We start from the raw sequence: 23,140 nt of genomic DNA, 5'->3' as shown, positions 1-23,140 counted from the left end.
TCTCTAGGCTATAGATGGTATTGCTTAGTTGCTGGGAACTTGGGTAACTAAATAGTGCTCTAATGAGTTTACAGCTTAATACTGAGGCTGCTCCTTGGATGAAGAAACATTTTCAATGGATTTTTTTAATGATTTAGTAGGGTAGGGTTGTGGCACTGGTTGTCTTCAGGTCCCAGAAAATGATGCATGCTTTATTTGTGTTAAAACCAAGCATTTGAAAGTTACCAGTCTGGGTGGTGGCATTCACGTTCTTTATATTATGGATTGAAACAGTGGACAACCTCTCTGTGGCCCTTTTAACATGTTTGAGGAAGCGGAGAGCCACAATATGAGTGGAGTGGTACCACTGATATGATCAGGGTTTGGTTTTCTAAGGGCCTTGAGGATTTTTGCTTGTTTATTTTAACTGTGACATGCCTATTTCTAGGATTACACTACAGTTTTCATCCCTTTCCTACTTTCAGACAGACAGAAACTTTATTTCGGTCATTGACCAATAAAAATACATTCTTTAAAACTACTTGAAAATGGCATGAAAATATGTCATCACTGTTCATCAATCATGGTTGGAGGGGGGCTCTGAGGGTCTCAAAAGGCGGACAAGGGCCAGGCCCCAGGTTGCTCACCCGGGGGCCAAAACAAAACTTTGGCATTGGTTTAAACCCTCTGGATTTAACTCTTCCAATGAAAATACCTGCAGAATTGATTCCTTCCATCAAGCATTTGGGAAAGTGACCTGATTACTTTTATAACATGGCCTCAGACAGATTGTCTAATACTGGCTCTTGCCTGCTCTAATTTTACATACATTGGCAGCCATTTAAGACATATTTGTGTGTCTGTGATGTAGACCCTATAGCATTCTAAAAAATTTTCTCGCTATAATATTGTGCCCTGTTCATAAAACATCCTGTCCTGGGAAATTCCTGCCTTGACATCTTTGCTACTGAGTTTCAGAAGTTTGGCTGAAACTGGGAATTTTTAAAATGTGAGTGTTCTAGTATAAATCTTGCCTTTTATTATGTGTCTTGACATTTTGTTGTATTACAGATTTCTCTAATTGTAAACTGCATTAGGATATCTGCACTAGAGCAAGATGAAATTGTAACAATTTAGATCCGAGAGAAAAAATATGTGTGAGGACTTGAAGTCTTGATAAAGCCATTCTGTTTTCATCTTCTTGCGTATTCGGCTTTATCTTTTCAAAAGGTTATTCATCTGCCACAGGTTAATTAGTGAATCACCATAAGTCTAGTTGATGTGAGTTTGAACACAAGAATCAGGCCACTGATTGAATCAGGCTACTGATCCATCTGATGTGTCCTGATACTGATTCTGTAGTGCAAAATAGGCAATTAACATCCCCCAAGTGTTTTAGGCTCCAGCAGTGTGACCACTAGTCAAGAATTATAGGTGCTGAAGTTTAAAACATCCGAAGGGCACACTCATTCTCATTCTTTTAAATGTTTCTACCTCAGAGGCTTTCACCAGAGATTGTTTTACCTCTCTGTTTGGTTCCAGCACACAGATTTTGACATCCATTTGTGCACACATAGTTGAGCATTCTCCAAAATCTCTTCTCACTCCAGCTCATACTGAAAGGGAGGAAAGTTAAAACTATCCATCCCTTCCCTTCCTAGGGTTGAAAAAGTCTGTTCATTGCAAGGTGCAGTAAGCATGGGATTTACACAGTACAGAAATCAGAGAGACAGCCTAAGACTTTAGAGAAATTGGGCCTTTCCTGTTTCTGCGTGAGGAAGCATTGATCTACAAGGAGTCTAAACCTGAAATCTTTCAAGAAATTAAAAACAACAGATGCAGCATCCATAACTTAGAATGTCTGTATGGCAGAGTTTGTAAGTATTTCTGAAGAGCTCTACCAAAGAACAGAGTCTGCAGGTTGCCTACCCAGTTTGAAATTATGTTGGCTAAGGTTACATTTGTTTGTCTGCAATGCTCATTTCTTTTTAATGTAAAATGTATTCATTTACCATTCTGTGGCTGTGTTAACTGTGTCTCCCCTCCTTTTTTTTAAAGATGCAAATGTTGGACAAATTTCCAATGGAAGGAGGACAGAAAGACCCTAAACAAAGGATCATTCCCTTTTTGCCAGGTTTGTAAGGTGAACAGTATAGTTCTCAAATGAAATCTATATATGTCTGTCTTTCTATCTGTCCATTCATCCATCCTTTCTCTTATTCTCTCTGTCAATCATTCTTAGATTTATGCAGCTTTCCACTTCCCCACCTTCCAGATGTGTTGACCACAACTTATGTCTTCCCCAGCAGACTTGGCCAGTTAGTCATGTTGACTAAGAAAAATGGGGTTACATGTCAACACATTTAGACACTTGAATGGAGATTTGCTGATTAGACTGGCTATTTCCAACCTGGGTGTTGTGTTCCTATGACCTGGTGCAGGTCTTCCCACTGCTTCAGTCTTACTTGATCCTAATTGTTTATGTTCATTTCAGTGTGGTTCTGGCCTGAATTTCAGTCAGAAATGACATTAGACAACCTGGGAAATTATATATACTAAGAATGCATAGGAGAGTATAGTCAGGAGGTACTTAGATATTTGGCCTGAGGTGACATCAGTATGTGGGTGATACATAGCTCTATTTCTTTCTCTATCTGAACAGGCAGTTTTGCAATGGATGAGGGAAAACAAACTGGAAAAGTCCAGATAAGATTAGACAACTATGGATTGTTGTTTTAGATCTGATTTTAGTTGGGACTGCATGCTGTTAGAAAGATCAAATACTTGGTCTTGGTATACTATTACATTTCCTGTGTAAGAACAAGTAGCATAATCTGTACATTACCAGCATCAGTTAGAGAGACACAATTCCATGTGCTTTGGATATGGGACTACTAAAATGCATTGCATGTGGTGCTGCCTTTAAAGATGCTTTAGAGATTCCGGCTAGCACAGAATGCATGTCATGAGTGAGGATGGCAAGCAGGGGGCTCCCATCCAGGCTGTAAAGTGCATGCGTAGTACTGAGGAATTAGGTGGCCATTCAAAGAGACACAGATCGGGCCCGCCTTAGTCTTTGGGGTTTATATGTCTGGGTTTTCCCACGCTTCTTCAGTTTGTTAGGATTCTCTGTTATGTAGCAGTAATAAAACACTAGAGACCTACTCCTTGTCTCAGCGTGGTTCCTGGCTGTTAGGACAATGCATCTCCTAAGATGCTTGTGAAGCTAGATATTCAGATCAGATCACATCAGTTCTGTACTGCTTGTTTGTTGCCTTTTTGATTCTACACTGTGTAACCTTCAGAATACCACCTTGGGTCTATTAGAATTCCATGGGAGGTATTAATGGGAAAAGGAGCTCAAGACAGGTGGGAGTTCTTTAAAAAGGTAGTATTAAAAGCCCAATTATAAACAGTTTCAACAAAAGAAAAAAGATGAAGGACAGCAGGAGAAGCTGTGTGACTGTACAGAAAGCTTAGTGAAGAACAAAAAGAAAAGAAGAAAACCCACATGTATAGGAAATATAAAGAGGATTGGAAACAAAGAGTATAGACAAGCAGTCTGGAACTGAAGAGGTAGTGCTGAGACAACATTCAGAATCAGATGGAATTAGCAAAAAAAATGATTGAGTGAGAGAGCCAGTGAGTGATTATGCTCCATCAAGTCATTTTCAACTCCTAACAACCACATAGATAGATTTTCTCCATGATGAACTATCCCTGTTCTTTTAAGACTCTCAACAGTGCCAGTGTAACCGAGTCCATCCACCTTGCTGCTGGTCATCCTCTTCTTCTTCTTCCACTTCTTCCAGCATTAGAGCCTTCTCCAGAGAGCTAGGTCTTCACATAATGTGTCCAAAGTAGGATAATTTGAACCTGGTTATTTGTGCCTTGAGTGAGAACTCTGGGTTAATTTGTTTGATGATCCATCAGTTTGTTTTCTTGGCTGTCCACGGTATGCTCAGGAGTCTTCTTCAACACCAAAGTTCAAAGGTGTCAATACTGTTCCTATCTTGCTTCTTCAAAGTCCAACTTTCACTTTCATAGAGGGTCACAGGGAATACCATGGCTTGCACAATTCTGATCTTTGTAGGTATAGACAAAGATCAGAATTGTGCAAGCCATGATATTCCTTGTGGCACTCTATGGAAGTGATAGTTGGACATTGGGATATGTTCAAAATAAAAGGAAAAGAAAATTATCAATATACTATCTGCTTGGTGAGTTGGCAAAATGCTAACAACTATTAAAGGAAAGGCAGAGCTACTGAATGCCTATTTTAGTGCAGCTTTCTCCATAAACAACAACAACAACAACAAAAACAATGTGTTTCAGTATACTGTTATGAAGAGAAGAATAAATGGGGCAGAATTTAAGTTCATTAGAAACCTGCTCAGGGAATACATCTTTACTTTGAAAGAATAAATCTTTAGGATCAGGTGGATTGCAACTTTAGATACTGAAGAAACTAGCTGCTGGTCTAGCCAAACTCTTATGTATTATCTTCAAGAAACCCTGGAAAACTGGGGAAGTGCTAGTTGCCTGGAGATGGTCTTATTTTTGAAAAGGGGAAAAAGGACAATTCAGCAAACAGCAAATTAGTTAGCCTGCCCTGTCTGATACTTGGGAAGATTCTAGAGTAAATGATAAAGAGATCATCCTTTAAGCGCCCTGAAAGCAGTATGGGTAATCACCAGAAGTCAGCATGGATTTATCCAGAACAATTCTTTCCAGACTAACCATATCTCATTTCTTGATCACGTAATTCTCTTAACAGATTGTGCTAGTGCTCTAGACATAATGTAAACTGAGTTCGGCAAAGCCTTTGATGAAGTACCCCAAGACATGCTAATTAGCAAGCTAGTAATGTGTGGGCTGGATAGCATGACAATTAAATGGATATTTAGCTGCTTTTAAAATTGTACTCCGGGCATGGCCATTGATTATTCCTCATTAAGTTTGAGGTAGATCAGTTATGAGTCCTGATTCTTTTATTAATGGCTTGAATGAGCAACTGGAGGGGAAGTTTTGCAGATAACACAAAATTAAATGAAATAGGTAGAAGACACAAACAGAAACTTTTAAATGATCTTGATAGGTTAGAGGAGTGGGCTGAAAATAACAGAATTAACAGAAACAAATAGGAAAATCTTCACTTAGGAAACAAAATCAAATGCACAGGAATAAGATGGTAATGGTACTTGTGAAAGATCTTGGAACTATAGTTGACTGTAAACTGATATAAGTCACCAGTGTCATTTGGCTGCAACAGCAACAGCAGAATAGTCTCCCAGTCTTCAGAAATAATGCTTTCACTTTATACCATGGCAGTCAGACCCTTTCTCAAATATTAGTCCTATGGCTGGGCCCTACTCGTTAAGAAGAATTCAGAGGAATTGAAGCAAGTTCAGAGAAGGGCAATGGGGATGATTTGGGTTCTGGAAGCTAAATCCTATGTAGAGGGACTGAAGGAAATGGGAACATTTACCATTGAGAAGAGAATAAAAGACTGAGGGTAGATAGGATCCCCAAATATCTAAAAGAACGTCACACAGAAGAAATAGAGACCTGTTCTCTTTTATTTGAGAGTATACAACATGGAATAAAAGATTTAAATACCAGATGGCAGACTCTGACTGACTGTTAGATAAAGCTTCTAACAGTAAGACTAATACATCCATGAAACCAATGTTGGCTTGTCTCTGCTGGATGTTTATAAGGCTCTGCTGGATGTTTACAAGTTAACTATAGACAGTTCTTTATTGAGGTAGTTTAATTTGGATTTCTGCACTGAATAGGGGGTGGACTCCATGGCCTGTATGTCACCTTCTAATCCTATGATACTCTATTAGGGTTACAAATATGCTTGTTCTGAACCATTGCTTCTTTTGATTGGGACTGATGGAAGTTGCATATTTGAGGGAAACAAGGCTGGGAAGGGTGGCTTTAAAATTTGGATTTTGTCAGGCAGCTAAGCACCCCAAATTCCAAATTGTTATTCTTCCCCAACCCTCTCCGTTGCTTCATTATAGTATCACAGACTTCCAAATATTCTTATGCTGTTTGAATATGGTTCTCTTTTGTCTATTTAATTGTTCACATTAAAACATTCCATTCTGCAACTGTGCCTTTCTTCAGATATGGGCATAATTGCAACTTAGTAACCATCATGGTTACTTCCAAGTGTTGCATTCTGGTTCCAGCTGTTCCCTGGATTGTGGTATCAGCAAAGCAAGATTCATTCTGGCAGGAGTGCAGAGAAAAAGAGTTTGCTGTGCAGTTTTCCATGCCAGCAGAATGAAACGGGAGAGGTATAACATCAGGCCCAGCTTGCCAGAATCTCTGATTTGAACAAATAAAAATGGCAGTTTGAGTATATTCTGTTTCTGAAGCGTTGTAACCTATTTTTGGAAAGCTGAGGAAAATGTGCTTCCAAAAAGTTTATGGCAATGGTACATTTTAGTCATTCAGTGCTGCCTTTCCTTTTGGGAAGCTGGGAAATTTTCCTTTTTGTGGAATTATTTTACAATGGAAAGCAGAGGTAGTGGTGATGCTCTCCCAACCTGGGTTCACAGCAGAGTTTTGGGAGCCTCATAGAAATCATCACAAATAAGGAATTCACTTTACAAGCCCCTGATTCCTTGTAGAATCCTAGCAGTGGAATGGGCCAATTCCTTTATTTAAGAAATCCAGTTTGAAGCATTCCTGAAAGGTGGTATCTGGCAATTGCCTGAATGCATCCCTCAGGAATCAATCAACCAATGCTTATACTATTAGTAAACTTTGCCTAATGTTCAACCAGAACCTGTTGAATTGCTTCTGGATGAAATGTTGGACTTGAAGAAGTGTTACCAGCTTCTCTGGCTAAGACTTGCTTTGTACCCCTGGGAGATCTTTCCTGGCCAAGCAAAGCTTTTACAAGCTGAGATTTATAAATGATTGGACATAATCAGGCATTCTGTGCTTTGGCACTTTTGCAGGGGCAGAGTGATGTGGACCTGCAGTCCCTTGAATCTTCCCTTGTTCATCCACTGGAACAAGTTATTTTATTTTATTTCAAACCCCAAATGGCTGGGAAATTCAGGAAAAGGAAGCTTATGGACAGTTTTCTGTATCAGCTGTCACTTACGACTTTTTCTAAATAAAATGTTGAGGAACGGGAATAGCATTTGTGTTTGGGTGTATATGTGTGTTTGTGTATGTATTTTGGGAGAGATAAAGCATAGGTTTTGCTGTAGAGAACCAGGCCCGTTTCTATTCCAACTTTTTCTAGTAATCACCCTTCTTATTCTTCCCTTCTCTGCAGTTTTTTTTTTAATAATACCATACTAACCCTTGAATTTCAGTACCAGTGTGGGAATTTGGCTCTTGCTTTATAATTCAAACATGCTGCTTTCTGGGAAGCCCTCCTTGGTAATACTATACATTGTGGTTCCTGACGTCTGAGAAATGTTTCCAGTTATCCGGTCTACCCAGCTGCCTCTAGCATTTTTTGCAAACCTCTAGCACATTTAGATTTGAGGCCATTGATAGGAAACAAAATCAGCAGTTCTGGATATCTTTTCTTATCTGAAGAAGGTAGTCCTGCCTATGGATTTTAGGGTTGTTGTTTTTTTTAATCATAAACTTTTCTGTTCATTTTTAGTTTCCTCTTGGAATTATCCCTGAAACTGTTAACACAGATGTTGGTCTTCTGATTTAAAATTCTAAATCCTATAGAAAAACAATCTGCAATCTTCCCTCATTCCTTTCTTCTCTGCATCCTCTGTATTCATCTACAAATGTGAATTTAAAAAGTCTAAACTGCAACAGTGCTTGAAGCATAATAGCCCAGGGGGAGGTTGACATATTCTTAATGCAACTTGTCTCTTTTTCTGTTTGCCTCAACAAGTGTCTCCTGTGTTTTGTTACAAGGGAGATGTACGTGTGGAATCAGTCTAAACTGTCTGTTTAAACTTTATATTGAAAGCTTTCTTTTTCCCACAAAGAATCTTTCAGGTGTATAGAGATCACCTGTCAGAATGCCCTGACAGCATAGCCATTGCTGAAAATTCTGAAAGGCAAAGTCCTTAGATCTGGAGGCATTCGGGTTGGGGAAGTTTGATTAAGTCAGTCTCTGGTTAGTTCCAGTCAGGTCTTTCGGCTCAGGTTAGCATCCTCTGATTGACTTTTGGGAGCAGAAGAACTTTGTGTGGTAATACCTTACATAGTTGACTAGATTGGGAGCTTTAGGACAACCAGAATGTTGGATTTGTAAGTAATGAGTATAATACTGATTGCAAAGTTGAGAGAACAGCTTAAGCCAACGAAGTCCATTTATTGGCCCATTTGAGAAAAGTTTATAGCAACTCAGTTTCTCATAAAACTCAGTAGATTTTTTTTTAAAGTGAAATGCAGTGGATAGTACTTAAGATTTGAAAAATGCGATGCCCTTTCTGGGACAGATTATAAACCTGAGCATGAAAACTGAAAGTAAGCAGGCATCAAGAGATGTGACATCTTAAGATTAATCTTCAGAAATGAAGTTTGTTTTTATGTATGTGTGTGTATGCACACATATACACATTATATGTGGAACTGTTTTAGTATACGTTCTTTTTAGTACAATAAATATTTAAAGATACGTTCTAAAAGAAAAGCAGTAATGAATTTGCTATGATTACTTTGAATTTCATATACTACTGTAATTTTTTTTTTGCAAATGCATATGCACACATGTACCTACCTACCTATCCACAGGTGTTCTTGTAATGATTGTAAAATGTTTCACATCGGTTGGCATTGTCAGCAGATCTAGTAGTCACACGATATATCGCTAGTTGCATTGTTTATAATTCTATGTAGAAATTTTAAAATTCAGGAAATTATTATACGGTTAGATATTAATCAGGTATAAAAAATGTCTGAGTAAACATTATGTGATACGTGTTAGTTATTCTGTCCCTTTCAACCAAAAGTTTCAGAAACTTATATAGTCAGTTTTTGTAAGATGATTCCACATCATTGTTTGGACATGAAAGAAGTGTAGGAAACTGGGCAGAAGTTGTTTAGTTACATAGTTTAATTCAGTTAAAAGAAACTATTTCTAAGATTGCAGAGTTGCTCCTTGCTACTCCCCATGCTGTTTATTTTCTTGGTACTTGCATCCTAGATCCTGTATTAATTAAATGGTGTTAGCTGTTATATACAAAGTGGGTACCTATGATTTAATTTCCATTGAATAAGATGGTAATCCATGATAGTTAAGTATTTTGATTAGTGAGAAGACATTAAACATAAACAACTGCATATTCATTAAACCAGATTGTAACACCAAGATTATAATTCTAAACCACAGATTAGAAAACTGAGATTTAAGCAATTGAATTGGGCTTCTGTCTTCTGGACAGATCATCTAATGTTGTTTTGTTAAGAGAAGACCACTTTATAATACATAATATGCTCTTACAATATATTGCAAAGGAATATCAGCAATATACTATGCCTATTCAGCCTTTCTGTTTATGGGTTCAATGAATAGATAAAGGGAGAAGATGAAGGATGAACACCCTGATTTTGAACCCTGACTATCCTCATTGCTCTCAATAATTTGGGGGTGCTTTTCTATCCATCATGGTTCCCATGTGGTTTAGAGTACTGGAAAATCAGTAATCTAAAGTGTCCCCCATCCTGGATGTCCCCACCAGTTTTGAACCCCTAGTTTGATCATTATTCCCCACCCTGAGTGTCCTGCAGATGTGTTGAACTTCAATTATTTTAATGCCCCCAGCCATCATAGTTTGGTAGATCAGCCGAACAGTGATGGCTGGGGGGATTAAAATGGTTGAAGTTCAGCACATCTGGAAGACCCTCGGGTTGGGGAATAATGACCTAAACTAGATATTTCTGTGGTGTTTATTAAAGTCTAAGAAATAAGTCCAGTGTAAACTGGGAGTAATTCTTTCCATAAATTGCTTCTTTAGCAAAGAGCTTATTATTGTTTCTAGAATGCTCATAGTTGAATATGATGAATATACAAGAGCTACGACTATGATTAAAACACAGTACATGCAGGATAAGTTGACATATAGAAAAGCCTGTGCAATTTTCTAAATATGGAAATATATAAATATATATGCAAAATCCTGTGAGGGTGGCATGGAGAGAACATGTGCAAGGGGGAAAAAAATCCAGATTAACCATATGTAGATCTTGCCAAATTTCTCAGGAAACAACTTTTATAAGCAGAGCCAAGTCTTCCAATTTTTGTATTCATTGTAATCTAGAGCATGTTCTTACTAGTATTTCCCTGGAAGGGCTACATAGAGCTGCATGGAAAGGAAGCTTTGCCTAAATTTCAAGTATTTAACTTTGGCTGTAAAATTGCAATGATCTTAGTTAAACTTCTACAAAAACAGTCCCCCAGGGAACCAGTGATTTAACAAGGTATACATGATTAAGTTCATTCAAATCTATGATCTTTCCTATAAAACCTCAGGTTGGCATGTCCTTACATTCCCAGTTTGAGCAACTGACAGTTCATCCATTATCCATTATTTAATTATCTGCTATCCCCTCTTTTTTTCCCCCAGGAGCCAAGGTTTTGTACATTTTGCTACCTTCTCCAGTTTTATCCTCACAACAGCCCTGTGTAGTAGATTGAGCTGAGTGTGACTATCTCAAAGTTGCCCACAACTGCCATGGTTGAGCGTTGATTTGATCATGCTGAAACTAAATCAGAATGTGGCACTCAGTCCTTTACCATATTCACTTTAGCCTGGTGCATTGGACCTATAAGTGACTGGCTATAATCTACCTAGCTAAGTGTACAATATCTGTGTGAGAAAAGATTATTAAAATCCATGAATGTGTTTTTGCTTGAGGAGTTCTGTGGAGTCTTGTGCAACATCTCATAGTTCATGTTGTACCAAGTCTGCATTGTAGAGAGACTTCTGCTAAATCTTATGCAACCCTTTGCTGAATAGTGCTACTAAGGGATCTTTTTCCATTTCTCTCTCTCTTTCTCTAGCCAAATGCATCCAAGAAAGCTGGTAATTTGGTCTTTTGTCTACTGCAGAATGCCAAGTTTATTAGTTTGAAAGAAAGTCTTTGTTTTTCACTTTCCAAATTTTATTTTGATTTATTTACCGTATCGCATGATTTGTCAAATAATGGTATCATGTGATATGTCCTGGCAACATACGGTGGCAGAAATGTAAATTCTTATTGAATTTCTACAAAAAGATTGAAGGTTCTCTGTGTTTCCCTAGGCAGCATTTAGTCTGGTATTCTGTCCATTGTAAATAAAAAGCCTGGTCTATACATTTAGTTTGATGTTAACAGGAGGCTACTCCACCACTGATGCGTTGAGCATTGTTTGAAACTGTAGCTTTCAGACATATCTGCCAATTCCTGGCAACCCTCCATTCCTTCTGGAAAGGAATTGTGTCCATATGTTCAAAAATGAATCGCAGGCCAAGAGTGTCTAGGTGTAATTTGAGAAGCGATGAATAGCAAATTACTTTCAAAGGAGTAAAGGGGGGAAATGGAGAATACAACGGTACAAAATCCCTCTGTGAGCTGAGAGACTTCTCTACACAACGGAAGGAAAAAAATCAATCTTGCCCCCACCCCAAAAAAGGAGCAAGGACTGTGTCAGTGATACAAAGTGTTACCTGAACAAACAGACCTCAGACTTGAGGATGGGTTGAAAGACCGTGCTTTTAACACATACTTTAAATTTATTTGAAAAGGAGGGGAAAAAAATCCAAGAAAAGTTATGTAGCCCAAAATCAGCAGTTTGCCACAAATTTCAGCTCTGTGATCTTGGGAACCATGGAGCTACCAAAGTGAGTCTGGGTGGTTTCCTGTAGCCTGAAGGCTGCGGGTTACCCATCATTACATATCCATACAGGTTACTCAAGATATAGCTACTGTTTTAATGCAGACCAGTTTCCACTACAAGATAGCTGTACTTTTTCTTGCTGAATCACTGCCTATGCTGAAGGATTCCAAGGGCAAGGGCTTGTCATTCAAAACATAGTGCTGTGTGTTGTAAAATGCCCATCTGTTTTTGGAAAGGCATTGCTTCATACAGGGAACTGGATGAGTGGAAACAGTACAATTCAAACCGGCAGTTGAAGTGACAACAGTGCTAGTGGTATCTGGAATCTGTGTAGCAATTAACCTTTTTCAGATGGCTATTCCCCAGGAACATAAATATGTTTGCATAAAACTCTTCTGGGATGATAAAAATGAGTATGTTGTCATCATTTTTATTTAAAATTGTAAAAAGGAAAGAGGAGCATATCCTCCTGAGTTGCAGTAAAACTCATTTCTTAATGATAATCTACTCATTGTTCTCCCTGATATAGATCTAGGGCTGGAGAAGTGGGTGGCAAGTTCTGACAGATGGCTAGAGTGGGGGTTTAGCCATTTGTCAGAACTTTTCCATAGGCTTCTGGTGGGGAATTGTGGACTGAGCGGCTGTGCCCACGGGCTTAGCGGGCAGAGCTGACAATGCGGCAATTTTTTTCAGGCTCAGGCAGGTTCTCCTGAAGCCCAGAAATGTTCTCCAGATAAAGGAGAACACTTGGAATCACCCCATCTGTCCTCTGGACAGCTACTTGCAGCCAGAAGATCACAAAGTGTTTCACATTCGACTGGTAAGAGCCAGCTGAGAGGCGGGGACATCATCACTTTCCAAGCCATGCTGTAGCCTTAAAGGGACACTAAGACTGGCCACCCCATTTCTAGATCACCAAATTTGTATTTTTTTTTAAGTATATGTACCCTAAGAGAGGCTTTCTACAGCAAAGAGAAGCTGGCTCTCTTGGTGCTTATCATTATTTTGGGATTACCTCTTAATTTTTTTTTTAAGTTTTGGATTTCATTCTCCTTCCAAATATAAAGGGGGATCGAGAGTAAACAATTGTCTTCCTGTTATTATTTTTGTATTAAATTTGAAGACATTAGCATTTCTCAATTCGAATTCAGGGCAAGCCATCTAACATCACAGTGATCCAAATATACGCCCCAACCATAAATGCTGAAGAAGCTGAAGTAGAACAGTTCTATGAGGATCTGCAGCACCTACTGGACAACACGCCTAAAAGAGATGTTATTTTCATCACAGGAGACTGGAATGCTAAGGTGGGCAGTCAAATGACACCTGGAATTACAGGTAAGCATGGTCTGGGAGAACAAAATGAAGCAGGACATAGGCTGATAGAATTTTGCCAAGACAACTCACTCTGCGTCACAAACACTCTCTTCCAACAACCTAAGAGACGGCTTTATACATGGACTTCACCAGATGGACAACACCGAAATCAGATTGACTACATCCTTTGCAGCCAAAGGTGGCGGACATCTGTACAGTCGGTAAAAACAAGGCCTGGAGCTGACTGTAGTTCAGATCACGAACTTCTTCTTGCACAATTTAGGATCAGACTAAAGAGATTAGGGAAGACCCACAGATCAGCTAGATATGAGCTCACTAATATTCCTAAGGAATATGCAGTGGAGGTGAAGAATAGATTTAAGGGACTGGACTTAGTAGATAGGATCCCAGAAGAACTATGGACAGAAGTTCGCAGCATTGTTCAGGAGGTGGCAACAAAATACATCCCAAAGAAAGAGAAAACCAAGAAGGCAAAATGGCTGTCTGCTGAGACACTAGAAGTAGCCCAAGAAAGAAGGAAAGGAAAAGGCAACAGTGATAGGGGGAGATATGCCCAATTAAATGCAAAATTCCAGAGGTTAGCCAGAAGAGATAAGGAATTATTTTTAAACAAGCAATGCGCGGACGTGGAAGAAGACAATAGAATAGGAAGAACAAGAGACCTCTTCCAGAAAATTAGAAACATCGGAGGTAAATTCCAGGCCAAAATGGGTATGATCAAAAACAAAGATGGCAAGGACCTAACAGAAGAAGAAGAGATCAAGAAAAGGTGGCAAGAATATACAGAAGACCTGTATAGGAAGGATAACAATATCAGGGATAGCTTTGACGGTGTGGTCAGTGAGCTAGAGCCAGACATCCTGAAGAGTGAGGTTGAGTGGCCTTAAGAAGCATTGCTAATAACAAGGCAGCAGGAGACGACGGCATCCCAGCTGAACTGTTCAAAATCTTGCAAGATGATGCTGTCAAGGTAATGCATGCTATATACCAGCAAATTTGGAAAACACAAGAATGGCCATCAGATTGGAAAAAATCAACTTATATCCCCATACCAAAAAAGGGGAACACTAAAGAATGTTCAAACTATCAAACAGTGGCACTCATTTCACATGCCAGTAAGGTAATGCTCAAGATCCTGCAAGGTAGACTTCAGCAGTTCATGGAGCGAGAATTGCCAGATGTACAAGCTGGGTTTAGAAAAGGCAGAGGAACTAGAGACCAAATTGCCAATATCCACTGGATAATGGAAAAAGCCAGGGAGTTTCAGAAAAACATATATTTCTGTTTTATTGACTATTCTAAAGCCTTTGACTGTGTGGACCATAACAAATGGTGGCAAGTTCTTAGCGATATGGGGATACCAAGTCATCTTGTCTGCCTCCTGAGGAATCTGTATAACGACCAAGTAGCAACAGTAAGAACAGACCACGGAACAACGGACTGGTTTAAGATTGGGAAAGGAGTACGGCAGGGCTGTATACTCTCACCCTACCTATTCAGCTTGTATGCAGAACACATCATGCGACAAGCTGGGCTTGAGGAATCCAAGGCTGGAGTTAAAATCTCTGGAAGAAACATTAACAATCTCAGATATGCAGATGATACCACTTTGATGGCTGAAAGCGAAGAGGAACTGAGGAGCCTTATGATGAAGGTGAAAGAAGAAAGTGCAAAAGCTGGTTTGCAGCTAAACCTCAAAAAAACCAAGATTATGGCAACCAGCTTGATTGATAACTGGCAAATAGAGGGAGAAAATGTAGAAGCAGTGAAAGACTTTGTATTCCTAGATGCAAAGATTACTGCAGATGCTGACTGCAGTCAGGAAATCAGAAGACGCTTAATCCTTGGGAGAAGAGCAATGACAGATCTCGATAAAATAGTTAAGAGCAGAGACATCACACTGACAACAAAGGCCCGCATATTTAAAGCAATGGTGTTCCCCGTAGTAACATATGGCTGCGAGAGCTGGACCATAAGGAAGGCTGAGCGAAGGAAGATCGATGCTTTTGAACTGTGGTGTTGTAGGAAAATTCTGAGAGTGCCTTGGACTGCAAGAAGATCAAAGCAGTCCATCCTCCAGGAAATAAAGCCAGACTGCTCACTTGAGGGAATGATATTCAAGGCAAAACTGAAATACTTTGGCCACATAATGAGAAGACAGGACACCCTGGAGAAGATGCTGATGCTAGGGAGAGTGGAGGGCAAAAGGAAGAGGGGCCGACCAAGGGCAAGATGGGTGGATGATATTCTAGAGGTGATGGACTCATCCCTGGGGGAGCTGGGGGTGTTGACGACCGACAGGAAGCTCTGGCGTGGGCTGGTCCATGATGTCACGAAGAGTCGGAAGCGACTAAATGAATAAACAACAAAAAAGCATTTTCCTACACATTGAATCAGCTGATTTGAATCTTCAGCTTTCTATTTTCACTTTCCCTTGGGAACTGTCTGCTTATCTCACTTTTGCTTGTGCAAATACATTTTGGAACTTTTTCATATCCTCAATCTTTGCTGGTTAAGCTTATAGGGGGTGCCATAATCTACTGCGTGAGACATGGAGGATTTTAAACAGTTCTTTTTCTCATTTCCCCCAAGATTTTAAATAGATCTCTTCTGACTTCTACCAAACTTTTATGCAAGATATTCAGGACATTGTGGAAAATATGAGATTTAAAATGTGCCATCAGGTTGGGGATATGGTGGATGAAATCGAGGAATTCAACAGCAATAGAAATGTTTCTTCTAAGAGTGAGATTGGGATTTTTATTGAGATGCTGGATGAAGATCGGATAGTGGACTTGGAAAAATTTAAGGGAGGGAGAGAACTGCAAGCAACAAGTGAAATTGACTTTCTGGTGGAATGCCATGAAAAGAAGCTCGGGGGCAGTCGGGCTGTTTGATTCTTTTAAGAGAAAAGCTCTGTGTACATTGTGGGGATATGTAAATACTCTGGTTTATTTTGAACTGGGAAAAGGCTTAACAAATGTCTATATGGTTTGCTTTAAGGGTTTGATGTCATTTGCTTTTAAACATTTGGATTAAGATTATTAGGGTTAAAAAATTGTGCTTATTTGGATGGTTTTAAGGATTTGACTTAAGGTTACTGTTTTGAATTGTCTTTGTTTTTTGGGCTTATTAAGATTAAGATTATTAAAACAGTTGTATTATCAAGTATAATAGCAGACAATCTATGTGCTTTTTAATTTGATTCTTATTTTAGTAGACAAATGTACAGAATAGTGGTAGGAAGGGAATAATTAAATATGTTTTCTTTTTTGGAGGGGAGAGAGATGTTTAGGAGGTTTATATGAATTTCTTTTTCAATATAAGGGGGAGGAGTAACTGTACTTAGTGACTTTTATTATGTGTCAAAGTGGAATGATTTATAGAAATAATGTGGTTTTGGTTTAATCTAGAGTAAGAGATTGATTATGGAAATTTTTGGATATCCTTGCTGTTAAAAGTCAGAAGCCACTTCTTTTTGTAAATTTGAAATTTTTTTCTCTTGTGTTTTTAGTTCTTTTTTCCTTCTTTGTAGTTTTTTGTTTTTGTGTTTGAAGTTTTTATTCTTCTCTTGAAACTTAATAAAATTTATTTTTTTTTAAAAAAGAACTTTTCCAAAGAAGTACTCCTCGTGATCTTAATGTGATCTGTCAAACCCATGTAGTGGGAAAAAAATGCACTGCCTGATGGCAGGTCACTTTAGAGAGCTCCTGTTCTACTGCTGCATCTAGAGGTCTTGATGGCACTTTAGCAGATGGACAGGCCCTGGCCTGACTGCTGTCATGGTAGGCCAGAATCTCTTTAAAGCAAACTGCCTAGCAGAGGGGTCCTCGTCTACTGGTTTCCCTAGTCCTCTTGGTGCTGCTGCTTCCTCTCCTGGTGTCATATCCAAAATGGCCATAGAAGGAAGTCCGGGGGAGGTGGTGGCAGGATGCCAACAGGAGCTGATAAATTCTACCCCCTGTTGGAGTTCTTGTCAAAGCTTCACAAATCATGCATATTGTTGTTGTTTATTCGTTTAGTCGCTTCCAACTCTTCGTGACTTCATGGACCAGCCCACGCCAGAGCTTCCTGTCAGTCGTCAACACCCCCAGCTCCCCCAGGGACGAGTCCGTCACCTCTAGAATATCATCCATCCACCTTGCCCTTGGTCGGCCCCTCTTCCTTTTGCCTTCCACTCTCCCTAGCATCAGCATCTTCTCCAGGGTGTCCTGTCTTCTCATTATGTGGCCAAAGTATTTCAGTTTTGCCTTTAATATCATTCCCTCAAGTGAGCAGTCTGGCTTTATTTCCTGCAGGATGGACTGGTTTGATCTTCCTGCAGTCCAAGGCACTCTCAGAATTTTCCTCCAACACCACAGTTCAAAAGCATCGATCTTCCTTCGCTCAGCCTTCCTTATGGTCCAGCTCTCGCAGCCATAGGTTACTACGTGGAACACCATTGCTTTAACTATGCGGACCTTTGTTGTCAGTGTGATGTCTCTGCTCTTAACTATTTTATCGAGATTTGTCATTGCTCTTCTCCCAAGGATTAAGCGTCTTCTGATTTCAGTTATTGTGTGATTTTTTTTAAAAAAAAGTCAGGAAAAGTAGAAAACACCACTTCTACATCAGATCAGAAAAAAATGTAGAGTTGGGTGATCTCAGCTCTGAGCTGGGGAGCAGAAAAATACTGCATCATGTAGACGTGTCCTCAAGGAACAGTTAATGAGGCATTTTCAAGCTGCAGTTAGGCGGGTGTGTGAATGTGTCCATAAAACTGCATACAGTCCTATTAGAGTTTTGTGTGACGTTTTTACCCATGGAGTTTACTGCATGCATGTATGTCCAGAAACTGAGTGAACCATTTTTCAGCTTATTGCAGTTCCTCTAGATATTATTAAGTCTGGTGAAGTATATACAAATATAATAATTGCATATGACCAGTGGTTTACCGGCTTTTACTCGGAAATTCTTTTAGCATAGAAATGTTGAAGAGTTCTAGCAGATATTAATTTTTTTTTATTGCAGTTTTCCATTCTCAGAGCCTAGAATATCTACTATCTAATGGAAAGGTATATTAATTCAGTTCTCTGATTCAATCAACTAAACTTGGGCCTCTTCAAAATGATCAGTTTGATGTTGTGTGTTGGGGAGGGCCTGTCTTGCAACTTGTAAGTAGTTCTCTCTGTGAAGAGTGCTTCAGAAGGTTGTACATTGTTTTGTTTTGTAATTGGAATGAGTATCTTTCTGGGTCTTCAAAAGCCTTCCGCCTTCCTCCATCCCCTCCCTATCCTCAGCTGTTTAGAAATAGCCTGTTGAACAAATGTAGCTTCCTAAGCAGTTTGTTATATAAAATAGGCAAGGGAAGACAAAGTATAAACGGTTGCATGAGTGGAAGGATTAATGTTATATAGTCTTCCTTATCCCTGTTTCTTTCTCTCAAGACTGAAGTAGTTCAGTAATCAGCCCCACCATGTTGCAGAAGGCTGCCGTAGATGTTGATCTGGACATTGCATTGCTTTTTTCTTGAAAGTTCTACTGAATGTAAAAAGATGTTGTGTAGATACTCATTAGCTTTTTTTTAAGGCTCTGTTCAGAATTCTAAGAATGTGCATAAAGATAGGGAAGGCTCTAGTCTCTTTCAAATTTGCTTCTTACGATTTCTGTCCACAGAAAGCTATTCTGAGTATACACAATAAAATAATTAAAGTAAATCACTGGTTCATGTTCGAATAAGAGGAAAATAACCTTGGGCATATGTCACTAATTTTTCAAAAAAGTAAATTTCCCTAAACCTTAAGATTAAAATATGCTGTCATTGTATATTTTAAGAAACATTTTGTGGGTTCTTCTCTAGACTGCAAAGAAAGCAGGTCTACATTTATGATAATGACAGAGCTCCTCTGTCTAAGAATCAAGAAAAAAACATCTTCTATTGTTGACTGGTTTTTTGGCTTCCTACCAACTCTGCCCTGTGCCTTCATTTATCAAGTCAAAATATGAAATATTTTATCCCTGCTCTTTTTATGCATGAACCAATCAAGAGGTGCATTAGAGATTAATGCTGCAGCATCTTTAAAGTTTATTGGAAATCTAAAGTGTTTGTATTTCTAGAGCAGTCTTAGAAACACCTTAATTGAACATATTCTCCTTTAAAGGAAATAAACCTGTTTTTGACATACAGCAGTGATACATTTAGTACTTGTGTTGTTTGACAGACAGTCAGGTAAATTGGTAAAGGAAGCAACACCAGCATGTCTGTCATTAACTAAAAATATGACAGCTGTATTTTGCTTGCTCTAAGTCATTAAAGAGCCCTTGTGCTTTTATATTGTTGTCTGCTGCCTTAAAAAAATGTAAATTTGAAAGAAAACAGCACCTGTGGATTAGAAGAAATAGCCCTAATGTTCATGAATGCAGTGGAGAAATGAGCATGCATTACTGTGATTGCTTGTGCAAATGGCAAGCAAGATTAACTGGCCATTTACTTTGATTGCCTGAATGGTTTATGGGTACATCAATAACAAGATAAGGGTTATAAATTTTAATTTAATTCTGCTGGCTGTGAATCTCTGATAAGCCAACCTAGATGCTTTTGAACTTCTAAATAAAAACTAAACTGTTCTAAACCAACTCACTGGAAAACCAAACTGCTGTTAAACAATTTAGTGATCAAACTATTCAGAAACATTTAAGTGTATAAAGGTGATTTTAAAGAGTTTGAATTCAATTCTGATCAATTACATAAAGCAGGGCTTCCCACCTTTCCATGACAATTAAATTTGTTCCATATAGGAGAAGAGGCGAAACATCTTAAAGTTTCTCCTTTAAAAACATTTTTGACATGATGGTAGTTAGATCTACTGTAAATGCCCACATTTATTTCCTCAGGGAACAAATCTAGTGCCTTACAGATACTGTTGGCACTTCAAGGTACTGTTTTTGACCTTTAAAGCCCTATATGGCATGGGACCAGGTTATCTGAGGGACTGCTTCTCCCCAATTACATCTACCCCTCCCATCAGATCCAGCAGGACAGGCATGTTGTGGGTCTTGCCTGCTAAGGAGTTCCATCTGTTGACCTAGGAGATGAACCTTTTCTGCCATGGCACGTCATCCCTCCCGAGGTGAGATTGGCCTCGACCCTAGTGACCTTTCAGAAATCTCTTAAAATGTTTTTTTTTCCCAACAGACCTGGAGATCCCCTGGTAACAGGGATCCCTCATGTTGGTTGTATTATGTGTAAGAGTCTGCCGTGTTCTCTCATGAACTTGTTTCTATTTATGTCTAATTGTTTTTAATGGTTGTTAAATAATATCTTAATTGCTGGTTTTATTGTATGCCACCTAGAGTCACAGTTACTGTATGAGATGGGCAGCCATATAAATGTGATAAATAATAAATAAACAGGCAAGCAAGCAAGCAAACAAGTTGAGGATGGCTACAAGGATTGTGTAATGGAATGTGAGAATGACCTTGGAAGATGGGGGAAGAGATGCTGCCCAGGTAACTGGGTAATGGGCAGAGAAAAAAACTTAGAAAGGACTTGCCCTAACTGATCAGGTGCTAAAAAGGGTCGGTGGGAGATTTGTACTTTCAGACTTGCAAGATTGATGTCAGCCTCCCAAGTAGACCAGACAGGAAACACGACCAGATGAGCTAATTCTACTTTATTGTTAGGCTACATTAACAGACTCTTGCAAGTCTGAAAGAACAAATCTCCTGCCATCCCTTTTTACTACCTTTCTAAATTTCTTTCTCTATTTCTACCACCTTTCTAGGGTGGTTCCTTTCTAAGTTTCTTTCTTTGCCATTACCCAATTGCAGGCTCCTCCACCTTTTATCTGATCATTCCTTAGGCCGCATCTCTCCCCCCATCCCAAGGTCATTCTCACATTCCATTACAGATTGCCAGTTGCCAAAAATGTGAGTGTCTTCTGCTAGGTCATATCTTTGAAAACAGACTCTTCTGTTAAATCAAGATTTTGGTTCTGCATAGTGACAGGCCATCATATAACTTTGGTAGACAAATAGAAGGGAAAGGCAAAAACAAATAAAAAAGCAAAAATAAAGAGTTAAAGCCAAAAGCAAAAACCAAGTGTTTCAGTATCAACTTTTGTTTCAAACATGCTGTTCTAAACAGCACTTCAAAGTATTTTATATAAAGTATTTTAATTTGCTTTAAAAAGAAACACTACCCTTGGATTGTCAATACAAATATGGTAGCTCCCTTTGCTATGTGTTCTTTTGTATTTCAAAGTTTCATCTCCACATAGACTTAACCAGTAAAAGGATTTGGTAGCATCCAATATTTCAGTAAATGAATGAAATCTGTTTCCTGTTTTCCTATTTTTTGCAAATAAAATTCTAGTAGGTGACAGTTGTAGTAATCTAAAATAAAAAATCCACAGCTCCTTTTGCAGCCTTGCAATCAGTTTATGTGAGTTTTCTTCTTGCCTCTGGAAGGAATTATGTGAAATTATGGGGAGCTTGTATAACTGTGTCCTTTAAAAAAAAGTAGCTAGAAATATCATTTCCCTTCTGTTATGTCTCTTGCACAAATGCTTGTGTTTAATCATTGCTATCAGCCTGGAAATAGATGATTTTTAAAATCAATGAGAGGGAGAAGGAAAGAGAGAGACTATTAGCTTTTAATAACAGATAATCCTACTTGAAACATGCAGAAAAAAGGTTGGGAGGAAGAGATTTGTTTCAGGTTGGGCATTAAGCTGCTGTAATTTGCAAATGACTATTTGGCATTTTAATTACTCTTAGGTATAGTTTAATGTTGTTCTTATAGATGAAGTATTGCTATTCTATAGGGTGACACTTTAAAGTTAACATTTGATTGTACACTCCTGGAATCTTTGGAGTGGGGAGTATAAAAAATATTGTAAATAAATAAATGTATTATTTTTCCTAATGGGGCATACATATCTACTAATTATATTCTATTGGCATCTGTTGGCTTGGTTTAAATCATATTTTCCTGCTCTGATGCCCTCCTTTGGTTCTTAGAATTACTGATGGTTGGCTAGGAAGTCTTATCCATCTAGAGGGCATCATATTGGGAAAGACTAGTTTAAGAGCACTATCAAGTTCTCTCAGATAACTGTTTGAACCTGCAGTGCCCTTGTGATGATCCTATTTGCATTTCAGTATACTGACAAATTGGCAAAACAGTATTTTGCTTTTCACTGGTTAGTTCCATGTTATTTTGGGGTACTGTCCTCTGTGTCCTTTGACTACTCTGTATGTCCAAAAGGATTGCCTAGTAGTTTTCCCAGAGGGATACTTTGGAAAGAACTTGCAGTGGAGAGAAAAATCTTCCGCTCTCAACGCCCAAATCCAACTGGCTGCTTATATTTCCGAGAACACTCAAATTTCTAAAGGTTTCAGTTATCATAGATATGAATAAAAGACTCTATAGTTCAACATTTATATGTGAATGCCCTTCTGCCCTTTCCCGATCTGGTGCCTTCCCAATGAAGTTGAGTTTCAATTCCAATGGCACTAGGCGGAAAAGGCCACTTTTATATGATTACACTGAAAAGGGTAACTCGGGATTACTGTCACCTCAAAGTATTCAGAAGAGTGAGTTTCTAATAAAACAATTAATAACTTTGTTCTTCTTTATCTTATTTATCATAGGTAAAATCCTCTTCCGCCGAAGCCACATCCGTGATGTTGCTATTAAGCGTCTTATACCTATTGATGAGTATTGTAAGGTAATGGATATTTTCTTATTGCTTTCGACCAGGGCACCACTTGCAACATATGTCTCCTTGTTATAGATAATCACCATTGGTGGTTCATATTAATCATTTTCATGTGACCTGGAATGTTACTGATGTTCATTCAGCTGTTGTGTATATCTAATCCAAAAGTACTACCAAGTACTAGAAGGTTACTTTATAAAGATTTGGAATGGTGGGGGGGGGGGGAGACACCTGCTGTCATCCCCAAAATCCAACTGCTACTTGTATTCCCCAGAACTCCAAAGTGCTAGATAAACTA

The 23,140-nt window shown here is 38.8% G+C and overlaps 2 protein-coding genes across 3 annotated transcripts in view; one reads left to right on the top strand and one right to left on the bottom strand.

Moving 5' to 3' along the window:
• Nucleotides 1–23,140, bottom strand: part of NEURL1B (neuralized E3 ubiquitin protein ligase 1B) — a 442,008-nt gene that overhangs the window by 302,565 nt on the left and 116,303 nt on the right. The gene's annotated exons all lie outside the window — the stretch shown is intronic.
• SH3PXD2B (SH3 and PX domains 2B) overlaps nt 1–23,140 on the top strand; it is a 134,785-nt gene that overhangs the window by 61,873 nt on the left and 49,772 nt on the right. For both annotated transcript variants that reach the window (XM_063292398.1, XM_063292397.1), the window contains exons 3-4: nt 2,038–2,113; nt 22,775–22,851. In XM_063292398.1, the coding sequence (XP_063148468.1) occupies nt 2,038–2,113; nt 22,775–22,851 (153 nt within the window). The remainder of the gene's footprint in view (nt 1–2,037; nt 2,114–22,774; nt 22,852–23,140) is intronic.

Source organism: Candoia aspera, chromosome 2 (assembly GCF_035149785.1).
Source record: "Candoia aspera isolate rCanAsp1 chromosome 2, rCanAsp1.hap2, whole genome shotgun sequence".
In the NCBI taxonomy this organism is placed as follows: domain Eukaryota; kingdom Metazoa; phylum Chordata; class Lepidosauria; order Squamata; family Boidae; genus Candoia; species Candoia aspera.
The sequence above is the reverse complement of the archived record's forward strand: the minus strand, read 5'-3'. Positions and strand labels throughout refer to the sequence as shown.